The sequence below is a fragment of the Lemur catta genome, chromosome 7, assembly GCF_020740605.2.
Source record: "Lemur catta isolate mLemCat1 chromosome 7, mLemCat1.pri, whole genome shotgun sequence".
NCBI lineage: Eukaryota > Metazoa > Chordata > Mammalia > Primates > Lemuridae > Lemur > Lemur catta.
This window is the reverse complement of record NC_059134.1, coordinates 61,515,652-61,539,787: the sequence shown is the minus strand read 5'-3', so window position 1 is coordinate 61,539,787 and position 24,136 is coordinate 61,515,652. Positions and strand designations below refer to the sequence as shown.

Here is a 24,136-nt window from a genome sequence, read left to right as displayed (position 1 = left end):
TTTCACACATGCTGGACTCTAGCATATTTCCAGTGGAGGCACAGCATACTTCTGAAAGTCACAGGAGATGCCTACAAGTAAAGAATTAGTGCAGCAGTGCTTATCTTCATAGCCAAGTAGATGACCTTTACCAAACTGTGAGAACTGACTCTCTAGAATATTCAAATAGTTTCTGAGTAATGATGCATTATCTATGCTCAAAGCAGCCCCTCAAGATGAAATGGGTTGATATCATGTGTAAAGTAAACATAAAAATTTCTGTGTGCACTTGTAAGAGAGGCAGAGCCCTCTTTAAGAACTCTAAACTTTATAACCCAAGCAGGCTTCCATCAATAGACACATCTCTCATGTGTCTCTGAGGTTCACAGCTGGTACAACCATTGCAGATCTAGAAAAAATTCTTGGAAGACTGTACCTGCTAGATTTCGCCTATACATACCTTTTTACTGGTGATTCTGCACAGTGTCCTTTTCAATATGAAATCTTAGCCATGAGTATAACTTTACATTGAGTAGTGTGACTCCCTCAAGAGAGTAATTGAACTAGTGCATGGTCAGGGTTCTTCTATCGCTCTCTTTTCAGCTTCAAAAAAAAAAAAAACAAAAAAAAAAAAACCCAGGCCCATTGAACATGCTCCTGATGAATCATTTTTCATCACTCCAACCCCTTAAAGTCATTCTTTAGAGAATAGGAAGAACTCACTTTGAGGAGGGTGGAGGGAGGAGAAGGGAGAATACCAGTGAAAAAGTAAGCTGCGTGCTAAGTAAGCTGTGTGTTATTGTAATGAAGACCAACCAGGGAAAAATGAATGTATCTTGGAGAACATCTATGAGTATTATCATTCATAGGAACAGTGCTATAAATATTCCACTCCAACTTCCAGCATATTTACAATTTAAGAGAAAACTACTGGATTTGGAAAGAGGGCATGCTTTGTTTGGAGGATATAAGAGATTCTATTTCTTGGAGTTCTGAATGGTGACATTAAGATGTTTCTTGGGCCAGCACAGCTAGGGTTTGTGGGGTAACTTCTGTCTCTGAGTAATGACAACAGTCTGAGTCTGGGAACAGAAGAAAGGAAGCCTGAAGCAAACCTGGTTGCATGTTCTGAGATTGTATCACGTATTTATTCTGGAGACCTGGCAAAGATCCACGATGAATTAGCAAGAGCCAGCTCTGGCTGGCACATGCACATTTAATGCTGCTCTAATAGCCTATGCCGCAGGGATTAGGTGTGGGCTTCCAAGGAGATCAAGAAACAGGGATTTATAAACCTGCTCGCTTGGCATTATGTTCAAGGCAGGGAGCCTCATGAGGGCCCAAGCTGCACCACCATCCACAGAGCTGTGTCTCTGTTCTAAGTTTGGTGAGTGAATGATGGAAACACCTTAGGCTAGGTTAGGCTGAATCATGTCATATATGTACCTGGAACGGGAGTCAAGGGAAGTCATTAGTTATCCAAAATACGGTTTCAAAGTCTGTATAAGGATTTCTGAGGTAGGAAGGACACTTGTTGGAGGTTGGCAGCATGTGTAATCCTCTTCTGTGACATATTCTGTAATTTTCAGAAACAATCCATGACCACTCTTTCCTCAACCAACAATCATTTAATACTTGTCTTTGGAGTTTAAGATCAACTGCAAGTCAAACAGCATTTATGTATAGTACATATTAGATAACTGATGTAAGAAAGTAAAGAAAGGAAGGATGCAAGGAAAGAAGGAAAGGAGAGAGGGAGGAGAAAATGAAGAAAAGAAAACTAGAAATATATTTTCTGATTTTCATACAACATTGTAATAGAGACAATAGCAAATAGCTACCAATGAGATTTCCAAGATAAAGATGTATATGGAGATTTTTCCTTGCAAGGAATAGTTTGAGGGACTAATAGTATTTATCTTAGGTTGTAAGTTCATTTAAAAATAATAGATCTACATTTAATCTCTGAAGAAAGTTCTTCAGAGAACTTAGTTTATGTAGTGCTTCTCAAGGCAACACAAGAAACTCCAGGATTCCATTTTTGTAGCCTTAGTACCATTAGCAAGTGTGTAGCTAAAGAGCCACCTAGGATATGGGCAATATGGTAATCTGTCTCAGAAAGTTGGGCATTACTTTTTTTTTTGAAGATGGGGTCCTGCTATATTTCCCAGGATGATCTCAAACTCCTGGGCTCAAACAATCTTCCCACCTCAGCCTATTGAGTAGCTGGGAATACAGGCATGTTGCTGACCATTTTTTGAAATAAACAACCCTAGTATTCATAAGAGTTACACAAACTTTTTCAAATACCAGGCATTGTTCAACAAAATGCCATCCACTCAGAGCTTAAGATGAGATAGTTAGGAAGGAAGAAGCATAAATCTGGCCTTTGTCTAAAGAGGTTTCCTGTCTTCTATTCCTTGCTAACTCTTGTCATTTTGGCATTTCTGTATGAGCAAATTTGGGCATAATGTATATCTCTTCTCCATTTGAAGATCTATGTCAAAGTTGTATTATTGCTTGTTACTAAACATTAATGGCTAGACACTAAACATAAAAAATCCTTTTAAGACTATGATATTAAAGGAAATATTCATGTGGCTCATTTAATCAGACAAGAATGCAGGCTGGAATGATTTAACGCAGCTAAAATCTAGATACTCAATTGAGCTTACAATGCTTCTCTAGCACACACAAATGGCTTTGGAAAAAAGTAGATTTCTGAAATTACTTAAATATCACAATTGAATGAATTGTTTTCTGAGACATGTAATTTCATTTTTTTTTTTTAGTGCTGTTACAGTGTCAATTTAGCAGTTGGACAAATGGCCTTAAAAATCAACATTTTATTTGTGAGTTTTTTGGCAAAGCTCAAATAAAGAACATAGTAATTTCACTGCTCACTTTGTGACTGAAACATCTTGTCAAAGGTTCACGTGGGAGGAATAATTCCCTCATCTTTTCACACACAGAAGTGGAAAGCATTGGGAGAAATAGGCAAATACATGCTTCTGACCGCTGCTTGATTGTATCTACTGAAGAATGAATTGTTAATCACTCAGGACCATGGCTAAGTTCCCTAGGAATACCTCTCTCTCTTCATAACTGATTCCCACAAATAACACAGGTAAATTCCTGTTATTCTGATAACTTTGCTCTATCAGAATTTGGCTGTATACATACCAAGTTTTAACAACTCACGACAAAAACTCAGATATTCTTTCTCTTCATGCTCTTTTATCAAATCTGATAGACCTGCCTCTACTTCTTATCTTCTTTATGAGTGTCTACAAGTCTTCTTTTGTCACTTGTCCTATAATTATTGCCAATATTTGTTTACTGTTCATACTCATTTAAATTTGACACCTTTCCTTAACCTTTACATAATTTCTACTTTGGGTTTTCCTTACACTAACAGTTAACACGTGGAATGAGGATCATGTATGTTATTTATGACTTTATGGGGCAGCATTAGGATTGCTTGGTGGAAAAGGATTAGAATATGATGAAGATCATTCTATTTGTCATAGGTGCTAGATAATGGACTTCCAAGGAAAATGTTGAGGTTGCCACTTTAGAAGAAAATGTTTCCAATATATTGAGAAGGGCAATAACCACTTAAAGTGAAATTTAGGTATATGACGAAAACTTCCTTTGAATTCTACATACTCAAATTTCATATTTTATTCGTTTCCTTAGTAAGGGTCCCTGATGGCACCCAGGATCATTCTTTAGAAAGGTGACTTGTGCAGAGCTTGATGTAGATTCACAGTTGGGATCTTTTATCTGTTCAATAGTAAAAGTTCTCTTGAACTAGTTTATGTAGATGCTATATGTTTTACCAGGGGGATATTAGATGTTCAAAGGCAGAAGCTATATATTGTCTGTGATTGTGTTAATAACATTGAGTACATAGCCATGAGCTCAGTAAATGTGGGATGCCATTGACAATATATCTTGTTTCCAAATATAAATATTTTCTAGTCTTTACTTTCTTCCTCTCATATATCTATACAGCTATCCTAATATTTTTAGACAGTACCTTGCAGCAAAGACTTGAAACAAGTTTAAATCAAGTAAACATATACATCAAGCCCAAAACTCTCCTAATGTCTTCCTGTCACAGTTTTTACTTGTGATATCCTGGGGCCCTTTCAAAACAAAAAATATATCTGGTAATAATAGCAGGAGTTCAGAATCGGTTTTTATTACCCATACTTTATACCCTAATAATTCCCAAGCAACCATTAAAAATTATTCTCCCTGTCTGGGTTATTTAGAAACCTGCTTATATTTTGGGACTAAAAATAAACTAGCTCATGCACATAAGTATGTTCTCAGCATAAGTCCTTTGTAGTTTTCAAATTTTGAAATGTCTTAAAGATGAGGAAGAAATTGTCTTTATTGGAATGGCCCAAATATGCTATCGAAAACTAGGGCAAACCACTAAGAGGGTCAGAAATGTTTCATAGTGAAAACCTCTGAAGGAATGGGATACAGTACTGTGTGAAGAGGAAGGGCAATGTTACTCTGCAGACCAGAGCGATGGGTGTTATATGGGATGAGGTGATAAAAAATGCTGTGAAAAAATAGCTTTTTGCTTGCTTTACAGTTTTTCTAAGGTAATTACTCCCCAGAGTTATGGCAACTCCTAACAACAATAGTGCTGGCAGTTTCTTCTTCATATTGATGGATCTCCCAGGACTGGAGACTGCTCATTGCTGGACAGCTATTCCTATCTGTTCCATCTATGTTCTTTCTGTGATGGGCAATGTCACCATATTGTACATTGTCAAGTCTGTATCCATTCTCCACACACCCATGTACCTCTTCCTCTCCATGCTTTCAGTGGCTGACCTGGGCCTCTCCGCTTCTACACTGCTTTCAATGGTAGCTGTCTTTCTCCTGGGCCAGAGGAAGACAGGAGTTGCAGCCTGCTTTATGCAACTCTTCTTCATCCACACTTTCTCAGTCATTGAATCAGCTGTTCTGTTGGCCATGGCTTTTGACCACTGTGTGGCTATCCGAGAGCCCCTACGCTATGCCACCATTCTCACAACCAGGCGCGTTGGGGCCATTGGGCTGGCCATTGTGACCACAGTGCTGTCCTCCATTTGCCCCTGCCTGTGCTTCTTGGAAGGCTTCAATTCCAGCCTGTGAATGCTCTGTCTCACTCTTACTGCATTCATCCTGATGTTCTAAGGCTGGCCAGTTCCAGCACTCTTGTGAATAGTAGCTTTGGGCTCTTCGTCATGCTCTCCACCTTGGGCATGGATGCTGTGCTCATTCTCCTCTCCTATGTGCTGATCTTGAAGACAGTATTGAGTATTGCGTCCAATACTCAGCGGCTCAAAGCTTTCAACACCTGCATTTCCCATATATGTGCAGTACTACTCTTCTATACCCCACTAGTTAGCCTATCCATGATCCATCGTTTTGGTAAAAAGAAGCTACCAGCTCAGGTATATATGCTTCTCTCCTACCTGCACTTTCTTGTGCCTCCAATGCTCAACCCAATTGTCTACACTGTCAAAACCAAAGAGATTCGGGTACATATTCTAAAGATGCTCCACCCCAAAAAGCTCTGAGTCACAGGAATAAAATATTGGTGGAGTTACCACAGTCTTAAAGACAGACCTGCTGACTGAACACATCTCAGAGAGGGGGCAGGATATAGGTTCCATCTGATCTATCAGTCAATCAATTATTCAAAAACACTGACTGAAGTACAATGTGGTATTTTTCCCCAGCCATCAGAACCATCCCTGTTAAATAGGAAAAAACACATTTCTCATTCTGTAAAAGTCAACCTCAACCTTAAAAGACTCAGGTTACATTATAAGGGGAACTTATAGCCTCTTATGAGAATATTATTTACATGTAGAAGCAAGCATATTGTTAGAGTAGAATTCAATAACATCTAAAATCTGTACCAATAAAAAACCTAGAATCCTACAAAGTTAGGCTCAAGAAGGCATCACTTAGCTATACTTTCAAAAAATTTAGCAAATGTGTATACTCAAAATGTGTTTTTCTTGTGATTTGCATAATAAATATAAATGCAGATTATACTGGAAAATATAAACTAAATATAAATACTTCAAAATTATAAATGGATTTTAAAAATAAAAATCTTAATTACTTCAATATAGTGTCTCACAACATAATATTGTGCAGTTTGGTATTTCTTTAAGCTACATTACATATGAAAGGTGGACAGAACCTCCAAGACTCTCTAGCTCTCTGAATGAAGTTAATTCACTGCTCCTCACCTCATAATACATGCATTAGGAATTCTGCTGGGTGCAGTGAGTGGCTCATGCCTGTAATCCTAGCACTCTGGGAGGCTGAGGTGGGAGGATCATTTGAGCTCAGGAGTTCGATACCAGCCTGAGCAAGAGCGAGACCTCATCTCTACTAAAAAAAAAAAAGACTGAAATTAGCCAGACAACTAAAAATACATAGAAAAAATTAGCCAGGCATGGTGGTGTATGCCTGTAGACCCAGCTACTCAGGAGGCTGAGGCAGAAGGATTGCTTGAGCCCAGGAGTTTGAGGTTACTGTGAGCTAGGCTGATGCCACGGCACTCTAGCCTGGGCATCAGAGTGAGACTCTGTCTCAAAAAAAAAAAAATTCTGTGCCTTCATCAGCTACTAAGATTCTATAATTTTTTAATGAAGACTCCATGTATAATTCAATTTCCTTAACCCTTTAAAGGAGCAAAAAATAAGCCAAGTACACATTCTGAAAGGCTATTTTATGAGAATTTGCTGACTCTGATGAACCAGAGATAGAGAAATTGATTTTCTTAATTTGTGAAGGTTTCTTGCTTTCTAGACTAAATTTTCATCTAACTTCTCTGATGAAATTGCTCTATTTATAATATAAAAATAATAGGTCTAGTAAGTCTTTCATTTAAGTGCTAATACATTAGGTCAAACTGTATTGTAAAGTTATTTATAATATCATGATGGAAAGAAGAAAGGAAATATTTTGTTTCCCTCTGTAGGGACCGTCCCTGGGCAAGAATTGGCTTGAGCCCAGAGTCAGCAAAGCTGGACGTGCTTCTTGGGTCCAAAGGTCAATAGGTCCAGCACACTTCTAGACGCCAGAAGTCAATAGGTCCAGACGCGGCCTATTGACTGCTGAATGCTCCCTGGAGCTAAAGGTGAATGGCCTATTGAACAGACAAACTGTTCCCTATGGCAAATAGCCAAGGGCCTTAGGTCCTGCACACAAGCCAAGGCATGTCTCATTGTCCTGCACGCGGTAATGAGGTCCAAAGGTTAAGATGCAAATGTCTACCTTCCTTGAGCAATTTCCATAAGAAATGGAACATATCACCTCAGGACTCTAAAGATAGTCACGTACCAGAAAGTAGCTGCTGGACAAAAGGAGTATAAAAATAAAGCGACTGGTGCTTTTCGGCGCTGCAGTCTTGTACCGTCTTTGTGTGTCTGTGTGTTTCTTTCTGTGTTCATCCCCCATTCTGTAATCGGGCCGCTACACCCTCCTAAATAGTCACATGTTGAAAACATATTTATTCACCTACACTATGCCACCTCCTATTCCAAGAATAAAGAAAACAAAATAGAATATTGTTTTCTCAGTGTGAAAAGTTTAAATCATTAAGGGAAATAGGCTTGTAAACATATGATTCTTAAGTATGTCACAGTTACTTTGGTAGCAGACAGCAAATTTTATGGTTAGAAAAAATAGGAGGGTGGGTTCATTTGTTGGATGAGATTTTGAAGTGATAAGTTTTAAACAGATGAAATTTTTAAGCATGTCAAATGCAACCATCCTTAACTGATCTCATCTCTCAACAGATCTTGCCTTCATTTTTACATTCCAGAAACACAAAATAGTTGAAGCGTTCCACAAACACTTTGCAGTTACTGGCATGTGACCATTACTTCATCCTATAACTGCCCGCAATGCCCAGTGTTCTTCCTTTGACAACACTCCACCTCCCCCACTTCTCCTACACACAAATATAAATCTAGTCTCAGTGCATTGAAGATACATTTTGTTACCCTCCTACCATACTAAGTTGCATCAGATAATCCTCTTTTATGTTTTCAGAATGTTTTATGTGTGTCTATTTACTAAGGTTTTATCTTAATTTTCACAACTATTAAGGTATAATTGAAATACAATAAATTGTACATATTTACAGTATACAGTTTGATAAATTTTATATATGCATACCTACATGGAATCATTATCACAATTAAGATAATAAACTTATCCATCACCCCCGTAACTTTCCTGTTGACCTTTTGTTCTCCCACACTGACACCTTTTCCCATCCAACCTGTCTCATGAGATTATTTTGTTAATATAGACTAGGTTTCAACTTTCTAGAAGTTAAAATAAATGTATTTGTAAAGTATACACCCTTTTTTGCTTTTGGTATTGCTTTTTTCACTCAGCAGGACCATGTTGAGATCCTTCCATGTGGTTTTTATATTATTTCTTTTTATTGAATAATATTTCATTTTATGGATATGTCATGATTTGCATGTAAATAAATTATTAAATGAGAAAATTATATTTATTATTACTTTGCTATATATAATAATCTGTGTTCCTTAATATAGGCCCAATTTTATACCTGGTATCCTCTCTTTTCAACCATAGAAACTTTGTTCAACATTTATTTTTAGTGCAGTTTTGCTCATCTGAAATGTCTTTATTTCTTCTTCAATTATGAAGAAAAATTTTACTGAATTAGAATTACGAATTGAACACTTTTGCTTTTTTCTTATATCACTTTAAAAATATTACTCATTATTTTATTTGTAATTTTTTCCCTGGCAGTCAGAAATCTGTATCACATTTTTTATAATTTATTTTCTCATCAGTTCATCTCTGTTTCAAAACTGTTAATCCATACTCCTGTTGGAAACAAATTTACCAACTCAAGTACAATGTATAGTTCTTTTCATCTTGAAACTTACAGTGCTCAAACACCATTTTCCAAAGTTACTTAGATCAGTTTCAGATGCCAAGGTGTTACATAATATTGAATTTTAATTTTAGCCTTCCACCACAGAGTACTACTCGTGTGGTGTGGCCTCTCTACCACCAAGGAGGTTTCAAATCAATGTCCAAGGTATTCAAGGAGATCTCTCCACTCTACCTTGTTCAAACTCCAATGCATCTCCACATTATATGAGATCCAGAACCTTTATTCAACTCATAGCCTACTCCCTTCCCTCAGTGTTGTTCTTTTGTAAAGTTTTTTGAGTCTTGCCCCATGAATTGTCAGTTTAGTATTTGGGGAAAAACTCAAGTAGACACCTAAGCAGATTTCTAGGACTTCGTTCTTCTGCAACCTCTTCTTATTTAGTAGTTGCCCCAAGTTTTGATCTATGTCAGTCTATCTGAAATCAGAGCTCTGCTCTCTCCCTCCAGTAAGGAAAGAGCTGCTTCCAATTTGCATTCAACTGTCTGAGTTTATAAAGGGCTGTCAGACAGAAAGCCTGGATGAACATGGAGTTGACCTATTGTTTTCTTTATCACAAAGCATTACAATTCTGTACTGTTTGTTTTCCAATGTCTGATGTGCTTCATATATATATCTTGGCCAGTGTTATGATTGTTTATGTGTTAGGATACATTCAATATCCATTACTTATTTATGACATATAACATTGAGGTAGAAAGATTTTTGGGCCTATGTTCTTGCATTCATAGTCAGGGAGATAACAAATGAGTATCCCCTTAACCAAAACTGACTTTTCTGTTTTGTTTTATACTTATATTGTGAAACAGATAATTTTACAAAACATTATTTTGGGGGGTATGAATTATCTGACTGTGTGTTAAATGCTATGGCTAATTTTGTGATTTCTATTTAACTAGAAAGATATGTCCTGAAAATTAGAAATTGCTTCATTTTGTTGAACTTTTGTTATTTATATTGCAACAATAAAAAGTTACTTTGCTGCACTTGTATAAAAGTAATAACAATAAAAATGATTTATTAAATGTTTAATGTATGCTTTTAAGAAATTATAAGGAATTTGCATATGTAAGTATTTTACATATTCACAATGTTATTATGGTATAAAATGATAACAATATTAAAATAATAGCTAACTATTTAAGTATTGACAAAATTGTTCTAAGATTTTTAATGAAGTATCTCATTTAATCCTCATAATTCTATGCATTAGTTTCTTTCACTATTCCAATTTCACAGATGAGGAAACTGAATGATTTGGAGGCTAAATAGCACACCCAAATACTCAAGAGCTATTAAGTGAAAGAGTTGAGATTCAAACCCACACAGTTTAACCCCAGGGTCATTGTTAACCATACATCCATTATCTCCCAAAGATGGAATTGTACTACTATATTTTCCATGAAAAAAGAGTTTATTCAACTTATAGAATTGTAAGTGGTAGGGATCACCTTCAATTCAGGATTTTATGTTGTTGGACTTTGTATTAACAGCAGGCCAATTATTTTTAACCACACTCTAACGGGAATCAGTACATGAAAAACCAGACTTGAACAGGGCCAAAAGATTCCCAATCACAATGGAGCCTCTTTAGCCCAAGGTAAAACTTGTTTAGCAGTGACATGGTTAAAGTCAGTTGCCCCAAAGCCCATGGTGCCTGTTGCAGTCACCAGGGAATGATGTCCTGGCATTGGCTGATTTGCTATAAAATTATGGTTCACTGTGGATTTCCTGACATTGGACTCCTGAAAAGCAGGAGAAATGTTCTCAGCTCTTGTCTCCTTACGGGAGTATAAATAACATGGGGTTTGGAGTAGGAAGTAAAGTAATCTGCCAGGGTTCTTATTAGAGATCAATAAAAGTAGCCTTAATATATTTTGAGTTAAGACCCTGAAAAAGACAGTACATTGAATATTTACAGGAAGAAAAGGAGCTCTTTATCTTCAGGTACCATGTGGGAAGTATCAGATGAATTTTCTGAAAAATTCTTCAAATGTGCTGTCATACTATAGTTAATTAAATGTGTGATTAGGAGATGGACTAGTAACTCACCAGCAATATACTCCCTTGTCTTAAATATATCCTGATATTTGTATACCTGAATCTCTAGGAAGACTGATTCTATGCCCCTCAAGGGAAATAAGCTAAACTAAGGAAAAGTTTGAGGAACAGAATGGCATGGGGAGTTGCTGATTTGTGAAGACAGTTTTATTTCTTTTTCTTTTCCCACGATGGAAGGCAAAAGAAAGATGATCTAGATCAGTAATCTCAGTGATTCAAGATGCAATTCTTTCTAAATCTTTGAAGAATCATCTTTGAAAAAGTTCCTTTCATTTTGCATGGTGAGTACATTTATCATGGTAATTTTGCACAGTAAATACATTTAGGGAAAAATAAAGGACAGATATTAACGATTATTATTTTCTTTCTGAGGACTTTAAAAAAGAACCACCATCCACTTCATTATTTTATCATTAAATAAACCTATAAGGTTTATATGCTGTGAGAATTAGTACATTTCACTAATTCCCCTTTTTAGATTGTGGAAAAACTGAAATAACTATGGTATATATGAGTATGCATGTAGTATGAAAAGGGAACTATTTGTGAACAAGAAACACACTCTTATATTAATATTCTTATTACTATCACAGCACAATATTGGCTCTTAATGCTGTGGTTCTGAATTCTACTGTGGTTGTAGAAGAAAACAGACATTAGTGTTGGAAAATCCATCACGACATCCAAGTTTGCTCCATGATGTCACAGATTTACAGCTGATTGAAAATCTGCTAATCAGCCAAAAACAAAAACAAAAAGTAGTTCCCCAAAGCAAGAAGCTCATAGTAGATTCTTAACTTTTTTTGGTAGAATAGCTAATACTTAAGGTCAAGTTAGGTCCAAATTTTATCCAAGCTATTTATTTATTTATTTATTTATTTATTTATTTATTTATTTATTTATTTTTTATTCTTTTTTCAGCATGTTGTGGGGGTACAAAAGTTTAGGTTACGTATATTGCCCTTGCCCTCCCAGCCCCCCCGAGTCAGAGCTTCAAACTAAAGCCAGGACCAGAAACAAATGTCCTAACTTTTTAAATATATCCTTCTGCTTCTTATTACTAAATTCTTTTACTCAACAAGTATATTTTACAAGTTAAAATAACAAGAAAAACAGCACACACACACATTCACAAAAGTCTTCTTTTTCTAAGCAATCATCTGAGTTGGGTACATACAAAAATAATATGCTCCACGTATACGAGCATTTCGCCATCTTTTTATATGTCTTTTTTCTTTAAAAAAAGCACTAAGTAAAATAAAGTCAGGAATTCTGACTCTGCTTACACTAATGATGTTCACTCTGCTTGTGTTTCTGCATCTGAGATCTACCGTTGAAATGAAAAAACTTTCAGTTTATTTTTTAAAAAATATGTGCTTTTCTCTGATTTTAAAGAAATGGTACAGAGTGAATGTAAGATGGAGAAGTCATAGAAAGAGAGTGTTCAAAGACTTTATTTGAATGTACAATTCTTTCCAGTCAATTTTCTCAAACATTTCTTCACCTTATTTCACATTTACTCTGTCAGCAACTGATCAGAAATTTATAAATCTCTATGTAGATTGGGTGAAACAGCACCTGAGTTCAGCTGCCATGCAGATCACCTTATTAACAATTTGATACTTTTCACAATATCAGGAAAAACATAGTTTCCTTGTTTATCATAATTGTCATATACTTTTTGTTGTTTAATGATCTGTGGTAAAATCATTTAGGGGATCCCAAAGAATGGATGTGCCTGAGCGTGCTTGCTGAAACCATCTTAAAGCCTAGCTCCGAGGAATGAAGTTTCTTTCTAAGGGTGTCCCTTTCCTCTTAATTCATAACCTTTCTTCTCTCCAACTGCCTTGTTTCAGAGGGCCTTCAACAGCATTGCAGTAAGCTGTTTATGGAGAAATACTCTACCTAACAACGTATAGAAGTGGTTCTCAGACTTTGAGGTGCATCAGAATTACCTTGAGGGATTGTTGAAACACAAAATGCTAAGCTACAACCCAAGAAATCCTGATTAAGAAGGGTTTGGATGGTACCTAATAATTTGCATTACATGTTCCATGGATTATTGATGCCACTAATCCAGAGTCTATACTTTCAGAGCCACTGGATATGTGTTCAGCACAGAAGGGAATTGTCCGCACCACGCCAGGTGAAGGAAAGTTTTCTTACGTGATTGAGTTGGCTCTGGTTCTCTGTGTTCTCTTACCTCTCTTATTTCTATCACAATTCCAGCCATAGCAGATGACCATCTCCTAGTTAACTTATGCGCTAATCATTTATTTAATGTTTCCTGACGCATCTCTATGCATTCCCTAACACTGCACACACAGATCTCTGGCTGTCTTTCTCCTTCTTGCTATTTTGCTCTTATCCTGGAGGTCCCCTCCGCAGAGAGCTATTCCCTAAACTCTCAATCTAGCACCTCTTTCTCTTTCCACATTGTTCTATTGTCTTCATATATTTGACATAATATTGACTCTGATGCTTCTTTTGTTATTGAAACCTTACTATTACTATTTTTCGTAGCTCTAATTCCTGCATCTAGAACCATAGTTTGGGCAGTTTAACTACTGAATAAAAATACAGACATTTAATTTGGAGGTAGAGAGGTAGATTACAAGAGAAAAACCAAAAGTGGCCATAATAAAGAAAATGGAGAAAAAAACTAATTCATGGGAATTTTTAATTTTCTTTGATTTAAGGGTAAGTTTTGTGAGTATCCGGAGTCTGTCTGTTAACAGCCGGCGTTTGTCTTCAGCCACAGGCCACATATTCAGAGTATAGAGCATGAAGTCAGCCAGAATTATCTCCAGTCCTGGGGCCTCCTTTTGTGATCTAAGTGGCTTTGGTAAAGTTATATAATTGATTTCTTAATGATTAAGTATCTTAGCAGAAAAATTCATTGGCCAACTTCTGAGAGTTGAGATGCTTTAAAGTGTTACAAGTGAAAATACTTAGTAAAATACTTTAAGTGAAATACAACTCCAATAAATTACACTCATACATTTCTATCTGAAGAAGAAAAAAAAAATGACAATTCATTGTGTGAACCTACTTTTCAAAGGGAATAGAATACTGGATTGCCCATCCTAAGACAAATGAAAGGAGATGTGATAAAATAAAGAGAAAATTAACATCATTAAAAAAACACTGATCATATGGTTGAATAAGATCCCTTAAAATGAAGTTGTCCTTGTTGGTGGTTGTTCTGTAGTGTTTTGCATTCCTGGAAAACTCCAGAAATCTCTTTCCTTCATTTATGATTAGGAAGGAAAGAGAGAAGCTTTCATTTTGTTCTCAAAATATGAAACTTATAATGGATTAAATACAGGGAGGTAACTGAGATAGTAGGAGGCGAAACAGTGATCAAAATTCAAGACAGAAAGCGCAAGGAAAAAGAGCTCTATTCCGAGATTATTGTACATCTCTGCAAGTTATAAGTGGATCTAAACCCTAACTCCTTGGCAAGTAATGCTATTTTCTAGTATCTATATTCCTAGTGGTATTATGTTGAATAGTAGAAGATAAGTGTTAAGGTAGCTGTTCAATAATCTAAGTAAGAATGAGTAAGAATTATTCTGTTTAACTAATGGCCTACATGCTCAAATCCACTTCAAGAATGAACCATATTTGCATTAAAAACCTACATAGCTTGGCACTTTAAATTGTATGTGAGGTCAGTTTGTATTTGTGAGCTCACACAAGTGGGCTGACACTTCAAAGGAAGTAGTTTTGTTTTGCATTATTTTGACCACGAAAAGAGATGTTTCTGCAAAATTCTCATATTCCACAAATTGAAGAAGTACCCATTAAAAGGCAGTGTGAAGAACTTGACAGGAAGGGAGGACAACTGGATTCTGGTCCCAGATTTGAAACAATAACTATATTGGAAACAGGAGTTCCCTTCCTAATGTATATATGGAAGAGTTGGAACTAACACTGCCACAGTCTCCTTTTGGAGCCCTGTTTCAAACTCTAACTTTAGGGTTCATTTTGTTGCGTGGCTCCAGAACCAGGCTTACTATGCATAAAATATTTCTTCTAATAATTACAAAATGTCCCCTATTTATGAACTAAGAAAAATTCTTTGACAAATTATAATGCCAGGGTTGCCAGTGGAACATTTTGGGGAGTCATTGTGAGGTCATGGTATGCAAATGTTCTGACCCGGCCGTTCATCTGATTGTAGGGCCTGTGACTGCACTTCTGCCTGCGCTCTGCCCCTCAGGCCATCATGTTAGACTCCAACCACACCAGCACCTCCTTCTTCCTGACAGGCCTCCCAGGCCTCGAGGCTGTGCACACCTGGCTCTCCATCCCCCTGTGTGCCATGTATGCGGCTTCTCTGGCAGGCAACAGCCTGATCCTGTGGGTGGTGAGGACAGAGCCCTCCCTGCACCAGCCCATGTACTACTTCCTGTCGATGCTGGCAGTGACTGACCTGGGCCTATCTGCCTCCACGCTGCCCACCATGCTCCCCCTCTACATGCTGGGTTCCAGGGGGGTGGCTGTGGATGTGTGCCTGGCCCAGCTCTTCTTCATCCACACTTTCTCCATCATGGAATCCTCTGTGCTACTGACCATGGCTTTTGACCGTTTTGTAGCCATCAGCAACCCCCTGCGCTATGGCACCATCCTCACCAGCCCCCGGATAGCCAGCTTGGGCCTGGCCATTGTGGTGCGCAGTGTCAGTCTCCATATCCCAGCCCCCATCATGCTGAAGAAGCTGCCTTACTGCCAGAACCACCAGCTCTCCCACTCCTACTGCCTGCACCCGGACGTCATGAAGCTGGCCGGTGCTGACACCCATGTCAACAGTGCCTATGGTCTCTTTGTGGTTCTCTCCACACTAAGTGTGGACTCAGTGCTCATTGTTCTCTCCTATGGGCTGATCCTCCAAACAGTGCTATCCATTGCTTCCAGGGCTGAGCGCCTCAAAGCCCTCAACACCTGTGTCTCCCACATCTGTGCTGTCCTGCTCTTCTACACACCTATGATTGGCCTGTCCATGATCCACAGATTTGGGAAACGGGCTTCATTGTGCAGCCGTGTGCTGCTCTCCTACCTGCACTTTCTTACACCTCCAGTACTCAACCCAGTTGTTTACACCATCAAAACCAAGCAGATCCGACTGAGGATGCTACGCCTCTTCTGGTCAGGTGAGGCTGGCATCAGACATAACCAGGATCAGTAAATCCCTGGTGGAGAGAGAAAAAGAAATAGACTTCAGTCGTGCTTGCTGTTTAATGAGCTATGAACACATAATGAGTTTCACAGTGAGGAGAAGAATGTAAGAAAGGGATGCCATCTGTCTTCATGTTACTTCCATATGATGTCTCATTATGGGAAGAAATGATCCACATTTTACTCTGCCTAGCTTTTCACTAAACAAGGTTTAATTAAGCACTTACCATGTTCAGTATACTATTATCCACTACAGCTTCATGAAACCTGGTCAATCTATTATAGCAGATGTCTACTGCAACGTCTTGTAGGAAATGATGAGGACATTTGCAATTAAGCAACTGAGGTTGGTCAACAGAGACCAGCTAATCCTCTTACAAGACAATGCTCAACCACATGTGGCACAAACAACAATGCTCAAGCTACAGAAGCTGGACTTGGAAACTCTGTGTCATGCACCATATTCACCAGACCTTGCCCCAACTGACTACCACTTCTTCTAGGCTTTGGTACACTTCTTGCAATGAGAAACATTCAATTCTCAACAAGCTATGGGAAACACCTTTTGTGATTTCATTGCTGCTGGCTCTCTAGGCTTCTTTCCTGCTGGCATAAACAAGCTAACATTAAGATGGAAAAACTGTGTCAATAGTTTAGGTATATATTTTGATTAATTGTACTGCTCCTTATTGGTATGTAATAAACTAAACTTTTGATTAGAAATTGGACATTTCATATTTAATGGCCTATTTACATTCCCACCGACAGTGTACAAGAGTTCTGTTTTTCCCACATCTTGGAAAGCACTTGTTTTTATTTGTCTTTTCAATAATAGCTATTCTAATAGGTATGACATGATATCTTATTGTGGTTTAAACATGTATGTTCCTGATGATTAGAGATGTTGAGCATTTTTCCATATTAATATATCTGTGGGCCATTTATATCTCTTCTTTTGGGAAATGTCTTTTCAGATCCTTTTCCCATTTTTTTAATTGGTAATTTGTTTTCCTCTTATTGAGTTGAGGCTCCAGCTTTTTTCCCTCAATTTGCTTTCACTATTTGTAGTCTTTTCTGTTTCTACATGGATTTTTTAAAAAAATTTTTATTGATACATAATAATTGTACATATTCATGGAGTACATGTTATATTTTGATACAAGCATATAACATATAATGATCAAATCAGGGTGATTAGGACATGATTCACCTGAAACATTTATCATTGTTTTATGTTGGGAACATTTGAAAACTTCTAGCTATTTTGAAATATAATAAATTATTGTTAACTATAGTTGTCCTATTGCACTATTGAACACTAGAACTCTTTCCTTCTATTTAACAGCATTACCCATTAACCAACACCTCTTCATTACCCCTTCCCACTACCCTTACCAACCTCTAGTAGCCACCATTCTATTCACTACCTCCTTGAGATCAATTTGTTTTAGGTCCCATATATGAGTGTGAAAATGCCTATTTGTCTTTCTGGCTTATTTCACTTAAAATAATGTCCTCCAGTTCCATTCATGTTTCTGCAAGTGACAACATTTCCTTCTTTTTCATGGCTAAATAATATTCCATTGTGTACATATACCACATCTTCTTTATCCATTTGTCCCTTGACAAACACTTAAGCTGATTCCACATTTTAGCCATTGTGAAGAATGCTGCAATAAATACAGAACTGCGAATATCTTCCGGTTACATTTTATGCCTTTGCCTCACCCAAGCGAGGTTTAGAGACATGCCCTTCCACTCTACAATGCTCACCGTGTCCGTGTCCATTAGTTGTGAGTTTACTGCACCCAACCCCCTAATCCCTGGAGAATTTTATACTGTGTAAGCACCATAGTGTTGATCAGTTAGTGCCAATTTGACGCCGAGTACACGTGGAGGCTATTCCTCCGATCTTGTGATACCTCACTGTGGATAATGGGTTCCAGCTCAGTCAAAGAAAATATAAGAGGTGATAAATCACTGTTGTTTCTTATAATTAAGTAATATTCCATTGTATACATATACCAAATTTTAATAATCCACTCATGAATTGACGGGCACTTGAGTTGTTTCCACATCCTTGCAATAGTGAATTGTGCTGCATAAACATTTGAGTGCAGATGTCTGTATTATAGAATGTCTTTTGCTCTTTGGGTTAGATGCCTAATAGTGCTATTTCTGGATGGAACAATATTTCTATTTTTAGCTCTCTGAGGTATCTCCAGATTCTTTTCCATAGAGGTTGCACCAATTTGCAATCCCACCAGCAGTGTAAGAGTGGTTCTATACAGATTTTAAGATTGTTTTGTCTATTCCTGTGAAAAGTGACATTGGAAATTTGATAAAAATTGCATTAAATATCTAGATTACTCTGAGTCATGTGAATATTTTAACTATATTATTAATAATTCTTCCAGTACATAAATATGGGATATATTTCCATTTACTTGTCTCTTCAATTTCTTTCATTAGTTTTTTATAGGTGTCAGATTATAGATCTTTCACTTCCTTCTTTAAATTTTCTTCTAAGTATTTTTTTTGATACTGCTGTAAGTGGAACTTTTAAACTTCTGTTTTGGATAGCTCATTGTTAGTATATAGAAATGCTTCTGAGTTTTGTATGTTGATTTTGCAACCTACAATTCTACTCAGGTTTTTTTATTAGGTCTAGCAGTGTTTTGGTAGAGGCTTTAGGGTTTTCTATATGTAAGATCATGTGATCAGAAAACAGAGACTATCTAACTTATTTTTTTATATGGATGCCCTTTAATGCTTGAATACTTTGGTTCTTTCAATACTTTAAATATTTCACTCTACTCTTCTTTTGCTTGGATTGTTTCTGGAGAGAATTTTGCTATAATTTCAATACTTTTGTAAGTGCTGCCTTCACGGCAATGTCTTCTTTCAAAGTTTATCTGTAATTTGTTTCTGTTATATAACATATGATTGTGTGATTATTTTGGTATTATTTCTTACTGATGTTGCATTGGCTTCCTGGACCTGGGTTTGGTTTCAGTCATTATATTTGGAAAATTCTAGGATAATGTTCTTCATATATTTTTTCTACTCTGTTCTCATTTTCTTCTTCTGATATTCAAATAATGTAAACGTTATACTTGGTCATATTGTCCCATATTGTTCTTGGGTGTTCTGTTCATTCTCTTTTTCTCTCTCCCTCTCTCCATTTCAGTTTATACTGGAAGTTTTTATTGCGCTACCTTCCAGTTCACTTATTCTTTCTCATGCTTTTTTGAGTCTACTGTAGAGCTCATCACAGACATTTTCCATTTCTATTACAGTTGTTTTTTATTTCTAGCATTTTCTTTTGATTCTTTTATAGAGTCTCTTTCTGCTTTTAATAACTATTAGTATGTTTTTTATGTTTACCATTTCCATTAGAGCCCTTAATGTATTATTCATAGATATTTATTTATACACCCTGTTTATTAATTGCATCATCTATGATATGTCTACTTCTGTTTATGATGGCTTGCTTTGTTTCTTTCAAGTGTGCACATGTGTGTGTGTGTGTGTGTGTGTGTGTGTGTCTGTGTTTTCCTTTTTTGAATGTCATAATTATTTTGGGTTTTTTTTTATTTAAGCATATTATGCAGGTACAAAAGTTTAGGTTATGTACATTGCCCATGGCCCCCCACTCCTCCGAGTCAGAGCTTCAAGCATGTTCATTCCCCAGATAGTGTGCATCACACTCATTATGTAGATATACACCCATCCCCTCCCCCCTACACCTGACCGACACCCAATTGGTGTTATTCCCAAATGTGCACTTAGGTGATGGTCAGGGAAACCAATTTGCTGGTGAGTACATTTGGTGCTTATTTTTCCATTCTTGGGATACTTCACTTAGTAGAATGGGTTCCAACTCTATCCAGGAGAACATAAGAGATTCTATATCACTGTTATTTCTTATAGCTGAGTAATACTCCATGGTATACATATACCACATTTTACTAATCCACTCATGTATTGATGGGCATTTGGGTTGTTTCCATATCTTTCCGATTGTGAATTGTGCTGCTATAAACATTCAGGTGCAGATGTCTTTTTTATAGAATGACTTTTGTTCTTCTGGGTAGATGCCCAATAATGGGATTGCTGGATCAAATGGTAGGTCTACTTCTATCTGTTTAAGGTATCTCCATAGTGCTTTCCACAGGGGTTGCACTAGTTTGCAGTCCCACCAGCAGTGTATGAGTGTTCCTGTCTCTCCACATCCATGCCAACATTTATTGTTTGGGGACTTTTTGGTAAAGGCCATTCTCACTGGAGTTAAGTGATACCTCATTGTGGTATTGATTAGCATTTTCCTGATGATTAGAGATGTTTAGCATTTTTTCATATGTTTGTTGGCCATTTTTCTGTCTTCTTTTGAAAAATTTCTATTCATGTCCTTTGCCCACTTTTTGATAAAGTTGTTTGTTTTTTTCTTGCTGATTCTCCTGAGTTCTAAATAGATTCTAGTTATCAGTCCTTCATCGGATGTGTAGCATGCGAAAATTTTTTCCCATTCTGTAGGTTGTTTGTTTGCTCTCGTGACAGTTTCTTTGGCTGTGCAAAAGCTTTTTAATTTAATCAGGTCCCATTTATTTATTTTTGTTGTTGCTGTGATTGCCTTAGGGGTCTTCTTCATAAATTCTTTGCCTAGGCCAATGTCTATAAGAGTTCTTCCCATATTTTCTTTTAGCATTCTAATAGTTTCACACCTTAGGTTTAAGTCTGTTATCCACCATGATTTGATTTTTGTGAGAGGTGAAAGGTGTGGGTCCTGTTTCAGTCTTCTGCATGTGGCTATCCAGTTTTCCTGGCACCATTTATTGAATAAGGATTCTTTTCCCCAGAGTATGTTTTTGTCTGCTTTGTCAAAGATTAGATGGCTATATTAGGATGGTTTTATATTTGGATTCTCAGTTCTGTTCCACTAGTCTGTGTCTCTGTTCTTGCGCCAATATCAAGCTGTTTTAATAACCACAGCCTTGTAGTATAGTTTGAAGTCTGGTAAATTAATACCTTCCATTTTGTTCTTATTGCCTAAAATTGCTTTTGCTAAACAGGGTCTTCTCTGGTTCCATACAAAGCCATATATGACAAACTCACACCCAACATCATACTGAATGGGGAAAAATTGAAAGCATTCCCACTTAGAACTGGAACCAGACAAGGTTGCCCACTGTCCCCATTGCTATTCAACATATTACTGGAAGTCCTTGCGAGAGCAATCAGGCAAGAGAGCAGAATCAAGGGTGTCCAAATAGGGACAGAAGAGATCAAACTCTCACTCTTTGCTGATGATATGATATTATATCTAGAAAACCCCAAGGATTCAACCAAGAGACTCCTGGAATTGATAAATGAATTCAGTAAAGTCTCAGGATACAAAATCAATACACACAAATCAGAGGCATTCATATATGCCAATAACAAACTGAGAACCAAATTAAGGACTCAATACCCTTCACAAAAGCAACAAAGAAAATAAAGTACCTAGGAATATATTTAACTAAGGAGGTAAAAAACCTCTACAGGGAGAACCATGAAACACTGAGGAAGGAAAATGTAGAGCACGTAAACAGGTGGAAAACCATACCATGCTCTGGATTGGAAGAATCAACATTGTTAAAATGTCTATACTACCCAAAATGATCTACAGATTCAATGCAATCCCTGTTAAATTACCAACATCATTTTTCACAGATGTATATCAGTTTAAAAACATATAACCTGTAGCTGGTAGTAAGAGGGAAAGAGGAGGCTGGCACTGCAGGCTGTTCAGTCAGAGATAAGATGATTTGTAAAGTTTGCATTCTCAGTTAAATGTAACCTGCATGAGGACAGAAATTAGTGTTTTTATGTTAGCCACAGTAGCATCTAGATATGGTATTGTGCATATAACATTTCCAAGTATTTGCTAAATAAATGAAAAATTAATAATTCAGTTAACTTTCAGAAACAATTTTCATCAAGTTTACAAATGTTCATGAGGCAATGGTATGTAAGATATAAAAGTATGAAGCCTTATCTTCAAAATATCTGCTGATAGCCATTCGGGACAACCAATTATTTTGATGTTCCTCTATCTTAGAATAAAAGAAAGAGAAAGAAAAAAAAAGAAAGGAAAGAAGGAAGGAAGGAAGGGATTCAGAAAGGGAGAAATAATTTTTCTGTTGTTTATATCTCTAAACTTCGGCCAGAGTCACCAGGTAAGGAAAATCACAAGAATGAAATAAATTTTCATGTTAATGTATCATTAGATGAAGGCCAAAATTCTGATAACTTCTAGATCCTGGTTATAACCCAATACTCAAAAGTGAATGAAAAATATGTTTTGAGAAAAAAAAATATGTACTTTTCTTCCTACTATTTACCTCATTTCAATAATAATAGAAATTTGTTCAAAATTCTGAAAATATGCAATTTAGCTTCTTATTGGCTATTACAAACAGTGGCTTTGTGTATTACAAGTGAAGAGATGGGTTAAAAGTATTTGTTTGATAGGTCTCATGTGTTCTGGGTCCATATTAACTCTTGTTTGAAACTCAGATTGCCTATACACTAACTGAGTGACTTTCTTCAAGTTAATTTATCTTTTGAACCTCAATTTCCTTAATGATAATATAAAGATTATAGTAATTTTCTGGATTGTTGAGGAGAAAATGAGAAATCATATATGACGCATAGGAGAATTCTTCCAATTCTCTGAGGAGTGTCTGCTGTTCTTGTCACTAGGTACTCCTATCGGATTTTCATCACTACAAGAATGTCCCTATGTCTCAGGCCTTGTCCTTGAGTCTGGAAATCCTGAACTTTCATGGCTTGGTGTTTTTATTATGCACTATGACTCCATTGATCCTCTAACCTAAGTCTGTGTTTATAGTGTGAAGGAAATGGATGATGCTAGGAAAGAGTGATACCTTTATTGCTTCAGAATTCCCAGATAATACCATATATACCCAATCATATTTCAATTCTGAATCTCAAAAGATTCTAGACAGGTAGTGCATTGAGCCTATGTTGCATGCAAATTTAAGTGTTCCTGACATACATCCCAGAAAAAAATTACATAAATGCTCTCAAATTGTAGATAAGCCATTTCAATATGACATTTGAGTTGAGTTAAAATCTATACTCACTGGGTATCTACTACATGCAGCTCTGTAGGTTAATCTGGATTATACCCAGAGGACTCCTATCAAGCAGTTAAGAGTTAATAATAACTTCAAATAAAGCCAAAGAGGAGGGATTCCCAGAAGATTCCTATCCTCTTAGGCAGCTATTAACGAATGATAAAAAAGCTCAAACTGGGTCTCAGTGTTTTAGGTTTTAAGGTTGTAAGAGAAAGCTGTTCCTGCAAAACTCTAGCAACCAAACTGCCTTGAGATGTCAGGTGAGAAGGAAATCAGGATTTAGCTCAGTTTGAATATAGAAACAAGATCAAAATTACTTGGGACTAATATCTGTATAGTTAAACCCTTGCATGTAGTACAAGAAACCACAGATATTTGTTTATTGAATATCCTATGAGAATATTTACATTTTCTCTTCCAAAGATAAACACAAATTGTTTTGTTTTGGGGAATAATTCTGACCCAAATGCAAGGAAATTTCTTTAAGAATCTTAAGGATAGATAAGAAGGGGGTATCCAATTGTATGTTAACATCGACCAGCATCATCTCTAAACACTAACACGCTCAGAGATTGTGCAGAGTGGATTCAGAGAGTGTCAAGAGCCCTGAATGGAAAGTGCCCGTGCTATGATATACAAGGTGCCACGTCTAGAATTGTTAACATTTGCTTTTTTCTTGAATGATGGAGAATTGGGTGCCTTAGGCCCTTAGCTATATAGTTTATTCAAAATTATTCAAATTAAAAAGTGAAAGATTAAAGAAAAACATAGCTTAATTATGATTCTGGGGTTGATTCCAGTT

At 36.8% G+C, this 24,136-nt stretch overlaps 2 protein-coding genes across 2 annotated transcripts; both read left to right on the top strand.

The window, feature by feature from the left end:
* Nucleotides 1–4,620: 4,620 nt before the first annotated feature.
* LOC123642036 (olfactory receptor 51G2-like) lies at nt 4,621–5,567 on the top strand. Its single transcript, XM_045556963.1, is given in 2 exon segments — nt 4,621–5,071; nt 5,074–5,567. Coding segments are annotated over 2 exon segments (945 nt in total).
* A 9,675-nt stretch (nt 5,568–15,242) lies between these two features.
* On the top strand, nt 15,243–16,163 carry LOC123641765 (olfactory receptor 51G2-like; the record flags this gene model as incomplete). Its single annotated transcript, XM_045556704.1, has 1 exon — nt 15,243–16,163. A coding segment is annotated over exon 1 (921 nt), but the record flags the coding sequence as incomplete, so codon positions are not given.
* Between the last annotated feature and the right edge of the window lie 7,973 nt (nt 16,164–24,136).